This window comes from Salvelinus sp. IW2-2015, unplaced genomic scaffold (genome assembly GCF_002910315.2).
Source record: "Salvelinus sp. IW2-2015 unplaced genomic scaffold, ASM291031v2 Un_scaffold1644, whole genome shotgun sequence".
Lineage (NCBI taxonomy): Eukaryota > Metazoa > Chordata > Actinopteri > Salmoniformes > Salmonidae > Salvelinus > Salvelinus sp. IW2-2015.
This window is the reverse complement of record NW_019943057.1, coordinates 111537-118362: the sequence shown is the minus strand read 5'-3', so window position 1 is coordinate 118362 and position 6826 is coordinate 111537. Positions and strand designations below refer to the sequence as shown.

The window sequence follows — 6826 nt, the reverse complement described above, 5'->3', positions numbered from 1 at the left end:
GGTGAGTATCCGCGTGCTGATGTCCAGAATTTGTTTTTGGTCATAAGAGATGGTAGCAGCAACATTATTTACAACATAAGTTTAAAAAAATGAGTTACGCAAAAAAAAACTAACAAAATAGCACAATTGTTTGGGAGAAGTAAAACGTTAGCCAGGTTCTTCGGGCGTCATCTTAGTAGGATGCTACCCCTTTAAGCCAGAATAGATGATGCCAGTGGAAATAGGACAGAATAGATGGCCAGTGGAAATAGGACAGAAATAGATAGTCATAGGAAAATAGGACAGAATAGTGGCCAGGGAGAGGAGGAAAAAGACAATTAGGTTGCAATGAAGGAGAGATGACATGGAGAGGAGATGACCGACGGGGAAATAATGTGTCCATGAGGCTCAGAGAGGTTAATGTGATCAAGCTACATTCACACACGTCACATACTGGGACTACACATCAGCCCTTGGAAGAAGATAGTATTTCTGTCACGCTGCCTGCGTGTGTATTATGATTTGTATTAAAGGCCAGTGCGTTCAAAAAGTGATTCCTATGTTTTTAGTTATATTTCTGCACTGAGGTTTGAATGAAACTGAAATTGTGAAAATCATGATGCAATTTAGTGTAAAAGCGTTGAAAAGATCGCCTGAAATTACAACTTGTTTTGCTGGGTGGGGTTTTGGTTAGTAGACCAATAACAAAGAGTTTGCCCTCCTCTCAGCTAATTACAGCTGGTTTTCAGGTTACACATCCCTCACTCAGATCACTCCTACACAGAAATTCCATTTAGTTAGAAGCCAATTTTGTTTATTTGACAATTTTAATTGTAAACAGTTACAGTAAGGTAATTACTTCATTGTTACCCAGAAATCATTGATATTGGGATAAACAAAAATGCGCATTGGCCTTTTTTAAAAAGCTGTGTAATATAATTTAGCAATGCAAGTCATTACTGTATTCTCTAGAATGACATTGCATTACTTTTGTTTCTAAAGTAGGCCTATGACATTTTGAGAATATATTTTTTACATCTCAAAATAGGACGCTACCCCTTTAAGACATAAATTCCAAAGCGATACGGACCTGACTACAGCAGGCTAGCTAATACAATTCTAGGTGTCTTTGTGTAGCTATCTTTTAGCAGACTATTAACAGTAGCCAGCATATTGCTAATATGTTCAGTATTGAAGTTTTACTTTTGTAAATAACGTCCCTATAAGAAATAAGCTTTGAGAGTAGAGTGATGGGCGCTTCATTTTGCTCTGGACAGCTGGCGTTGCTGTGTTAAGGCATCTAATCATGTACCACTCGAAGTTGTGACTTGCGGAAGTGTGGTGTGGTGCTTGAACGAACGACCAATCATATGGCTCAAATACAGCATGACTTTTCCGTTGTGTGTAGTCAGTGATAGACTGCGACATAGCAGCTAAATGTTGAACTGGAACGCAGAAATGCGCTGATAAGTTACTGGCCCGGTCAGAAAGTCACGGATGAGATCCACTGGCCCAACACGTGTTTTTACTGGCCCGGGCCAGCTGGTCATCGTTAAATGTTGATCCTGCCTAGGCTATCGTATTTTTCTCCCACTATCCAACATCCTCCCCCTCCTCCCTCTTTCTTTTCTGGGCCCTGATTAAAATGGCTACAGTATATTAGGGAAGAGTAATATAGCTGTAATAACTTGTATTAATAAGTATATAAGCTGTATTAATTATATAAGCTGTATTAATATGTATAATAAGCTGTATTAATAAGCAAGTAATAAGCTGTATAATAGCAAGTATATAAGCTGTAATAGCCTGTATTAATTATATACGCTGTAATACACATTACATTTAAGTCATTTAGCAGACGCCTCTATCCAGAGCGACCTACAAGTTTGAAGTATATAGCTGTAATAGCCTGTATTGAATATTATATAGCTGTAATATAATAGCTTATAGCCTGTATTAATATTTATATACGCTGTATAAGTATATAAGATATAAATAATAGTCGCTGAATAACCTGTATTAATACGTATACCCTGTATTAATATTTATATAGCTGTATAAGTATATAAGCTATAATAATATATAACCTGTAATAACCTGTATTAATACGTATATACGCTGTATTAATATGTAATAAGCTGTAATAACCCTGTAATTATAAGCATATAAGCTATAATAAATTATATAAGCGTATAAACCTGTATATAACCTGTATTAATAAGATATATAAGCTGTATTCATATGTTAATAAGCTGTAATAAACCTGTATTAATAAGTATATAATAACCTGTATTAATAAGTATATAACCTGTATTAATAAGTATATAAGCTGTATTCATATATAAGCTGTAATAACCTGTATAATAAGTATAAGCTGTATTAATAAATATAAAGCTGTATTAATATGTATATAAGCTGTTTATAACCTGTATTAATAAAGTGTTTGTATTTAATTGTGTCTTTTTTTCTTCTTCCATTTTAGTCGGTTACCACGGAAACAGGGCTCGGTGCGTATTGTACAACGGGTATTATTCTACAGTGGCTCCGCTCGTCCCCGTGAGTGTTTTTCCTCTCTGTCCTCTTCATCATCCTCCTCTCCCACATTCTCTGTTCTAAATCTCTCTCTCTCTCTCTCCCTGTCAGTCTGTTGTCCACACATCAGCCACCTGGTTTTGGATGAAATTCATGAAAGGAACCTCCACTCTGATGTCTTCCTCATCATTGTTAAAGACCTGCTCCGATCCGACAGGACTCAAGGTCATCCTCATGAGTGCCACGCTCAACGCTGAGAAGTTCTCCAAATACTTTAGTACGCAATGACAAACAGTGGGGATTCGTGTGTTTCTGTCGTAGCAGTGGGGATTCAGTGTGTTTCTGTCGTAGCAGTGGGATTCAGTGTGTTTCTGTCGTAGCAGTGGGGATTCAGTGTGTTTTTGTCGTAGCAGTGGGGATTCAGTGTGGTTTCTGTCGAGCAGTGGGGATTCGTGTGTTTCTGTTCGTAGCAAGGGGTTGTGTGTGTTCTGTCGTAAGCAGTGGGGATTCAGTGTGTTTCTGTCATAGCAGTATGTGCAATGGAGTTTGAAAATCAAAAATGTAAATTGGGAATGACCATTGATAGAGTCAGTAATCTCCCCTCGCCCCCTCCCTGTCTCTCTCCAGATATACTGTCCTTATGATCCACATCCCGGGATGACCTTCCCAGTGCAAGGATTCCTACGGAGTGTGTGGAGATGATAGGTGAGTTCCACTGGAGGAGTGTGGAGATTGATTAGGTGAGTTTCCTATTGGAGGATGTGTTGGAGATGATTAGGTGAGATCCTACTGGAGGATGTGTTGGAGATGAATTAGGTGAGTTCCTACTGGAGGATGTGTTGGAGATGATTAGGTTGAGATCCACTGGAGGATGTGTTGGAGATGATTAGGTGAGTCCTACGTGAGGATGTGGTTGGGATGATTAGGTGAGTTCCTACTGGAGGATGTGTGGAGATGATAGGTGAGACCTACGGAGATGTGTTGAGATGATTAGGTGAGATCCTACGGAGGATTGTTGAGATGATTGTGGTTCCTACTGGAAGGATGTGTTTGAGATGATTAGGTGAGATCCACTGAGGATGTGTTGGAGATGATAGGTGAGTCCTACTGGAGGATGTGTTGGGGATGTTTAGGTGAGTTCCTATTGGAGGATGTGTTGGAGATGATTAGGTGAGATCCTACTGGAGGATGTGTTGGAGATGATTAGGTGGAGTTCCTACTGGAGGATGTGTTGGAGATGAATTAGGTGAGTCCTACTGGAGGATGTGTGGAGATGATTAGGTGAGATCCTACTGGAAGGATGTGTTGGGGAATGATTAGGTAGTCCCTACTGGAGGTGTGTTGGAGATGATTAGGTGAGATCCTACTGGAGGATGTGTTTGGAGATGATTAGGTGAGATCCTACTGGAGGATGTGTTGGAGATGATAGGTGAGTGTCCTACTGAGGATGTGTGGAGATATTAGGTGAGATCCTACTGGGAGGATGTGTTGGAGATGATTAGGTGAGATCCGTACTGAGGATGTGTTGGGATGATTAGGTGAGATCCTACTGGGGCACACTAGGATATATTCACTAGCTTAAAGAATGAGGAAGATAGCACCTTCTAATCGGTAACCTTAGACTTTGGGCTGAACTGTGTTGTGTGTGTCCACTAGGTACGTCCCCAGAGAAGGAGCAGAGGCCCAGGTGAAGAGAGGTTTCATGCCGGGTCAGAACTCCAGACCGGAGAAGGACCAGAAAGAGGCCGAGTACAAGAGAGCTGCCTGCTACGCCCGCACACAGAACAAGTGGTTACGAGGTGGGGGGGGAGCTGGCCCTGCTAGCCCCGCACACTACGAGCAGTGAGTTACTGAGGGTGGGGGGGAGCTGGCCTGCGACGCCCGCACAATACGAGACAAGTGAGTTACTGAGGAGCGGGCCTTGCTACGCCCACACAATACGAGACAAGTGAGTTACTGAGGGTGGGGGGGAGCTGGCCCTTGCTACGCCCACACAACCGAGACAAGTGAGTTACTGGGGGAAGCTGGCCCTGCTACGCCCACACAATACGAGACAAGTGATTATTGGGGGAGCTGGCCTTGCTAACGCCCACACATATACGAGACAAGTGAGTACTGGAGGGGAAGCTGGCCCTGCTACGCCCAACACTACGAGACAAGTGAGTTTACTGTTTTTAAAAAGCTGTGTAATATAATTTAGCAATGCAAGTCATTACTGTATTCTCTACAATGACATTGCATGACATTTTGTTTCTAAAGTAGGCCTATGACATTTTGAGAATATATTTTTTTAMATCTCAAAATAGGACGCTACCCCTTTAAGACATAAATTCCAAAAGCGATACGGACCTGACTACAGCAGGCTAGCTAATACTAATTCTAGGTGTCTTTGTGTAGCTATCTTTTAGCAGACTATTAACAGTAGCCAGCATATTGCTAATATGTTCASTATTGAAGTTTTACTTTTGTAAATAACGTTCCCTATAAGAAATAAGCTTTGAGAGTAGAGTGATGGGCGCTTCATTTTGCTCTGGACAGCTGGCGTGTGCTGTGTTAAGGCATCTAATCATGTACCACTCGAAGTTGTGACTTGCGGAAGTGTGGTGTGGTGCTTGAACGAACGACCAATCATATGGCTCAAATACAGCATGACTTTTCCGTTTGTTGTAGTCAGTGATAGACTGCGACATAGCAGCTAAATGTTGAACTGGAACGCAGAAATGCGCTGATAAGTTACTGGCCCGGTCAGAAAAGTCACTGATGAGATCCACTGGCCCAACACGTGTTTTTACTGGCCCCGGGCCAGCTGGTCATCGTTAATGTCTGATCCTGCCTAGGGCTATCGTATTTTTCTCCCACTATCCAACATCCTCCCCCTCCTCCCTCTTTCTTTTTCTGGGCCCTGATTAAATGGCTTACAGTATATTAGNTTTTTTCTTCTTCATTTTAGTCGGTTACCACGGAAACAGGGCTCGGTGCTGTATTGTACAACGGGTATTATTCTACAGTGGCTCCGCTCGTCCCCGTGAGTGTTTTTCCTCTCTGTCCTCTTCATCATCCTCCTCTCCCATCATTCTCTGTTTCTAAATCTCTCTCTCTCTCTCTCCCTGTCAGTCTGTTGTCCACCATCAGCCACCTGGTTTTGGATGAAATTCATGAAAGGAACCTCCACTCTGATGTTCTGCTCATCATTGTTAAAGACCTGCTCCGAGTCCGACAGGACCTCAAGGTCATCCTCATGAGTGCCACGCTCAACGCTGAGAAGTTCTCCAAATACTTTAGTACGCAATGACAAACAGTGGGGATTCGGTGTGTTTCTGTCGTAGCAGTGGGGATTCAGTGTGTTTCTGTCGTAGCAGTGGGGATTCAGTGTGTTTCTGTCGTAGCAGTGGGGATTCAGTGTGGCACAGGACTGGTTGCTGGTATTTGGCCATTCCTCGCATGCAGATTTCCTCCTCTAGAAGCATGATGGATTGTTTTGGGGGCTGTTTGCTGGGCCAACACGGACTTTCAACTCCCTTCCAAAGATTTTTCTTATGGGGTTGAGAATCTTGGAGACCGGCTTAGGCCACTCCAAAGGACCTTGAAAATGCTCTTACGAAGCCACTTTCCTTCGTTGCCCCAGGGTGGGCTTGTTTGGTTTTGGGGAATTCATTGTCGATGCTGAAAGACCCAGCGCACGTTCATCTTCAATGCCCTTTGCTGAATGGACAGGAGGTTTCCCACTCAAAATTTCTCACGATTACGAATGCCCCCATCATTCTTTCCTTTTACCACGAGTCAGTCCGTTGCCCTGGTCCCTTTTCAGGAAAAAACAAGCCCCCCAAAGCGCATGATGTTTCCACCCCATGCCTTCACAAGTAGGTATGTGTTCTTTTGGATTGCAACTCAGCAGTTCCTTTGTTCCCAAACACGACGAGTTTTTACCAAAAAAGTTATATTTTGGTTTCATTCTGACCAAGACATTTCTTCCCCCAATCTTCTTTCTGGGATCAATCCAATGCTCTCTAGGCAAACTTCAGACGGGCCTGTGACATGTACTGCTTAAGCAGGGGGACACGTTCTGGCCAACTGGCAGGATTTGAAGTCCCTGGGCGGGTAGTGTTGTTACTGATGTTAGCTTTTACTTTGGTCCCACTCTCTGCAGGTCATTCACTAGGTCCCCCCGTGTGGTTCTGGGATTTTGCTCCAACCGTTCTTGTGATCATTTTGGAACCCCACGGGGAATCTTGCGTGCAAAGCCCCCAGATCGAGGGAGATTATCAGTGTGCTTGTTATGTCTTCCATTTCCTAATTAATTGCTTCCCACAAGTGA

At 42.9% G+C, this 6826-nt stretch overlaps 1 protein-coding gene across 1 annotated transcript in view; it reads left to right on the top strand.

The window, feature by feature from the left end:
* Positions 1-5814, top strand: part of LOC112071569 (ATP-dependent DNA/RNA helicase DHX36) — a 29606-nt gene extending 23792 nt beyond the window's left edge. The window contains exons 8-9 of the mRNA XM_024139011.2: positions 5462-5536; positions 5626-5814. Coding sequence (XP_023994779.1) covers positions 5462-5536; positions 5626-5803 — 253 coding nt within the window. The 3' untranslated portion in view covers positions 5804-5814. The remainder of the gene's footprint in view (positions 1-5461; positions 5537-5625) is intronic.
* The last annotated feature ends 1012 nt before the right edge of the window (positions 5815-6826 follow it).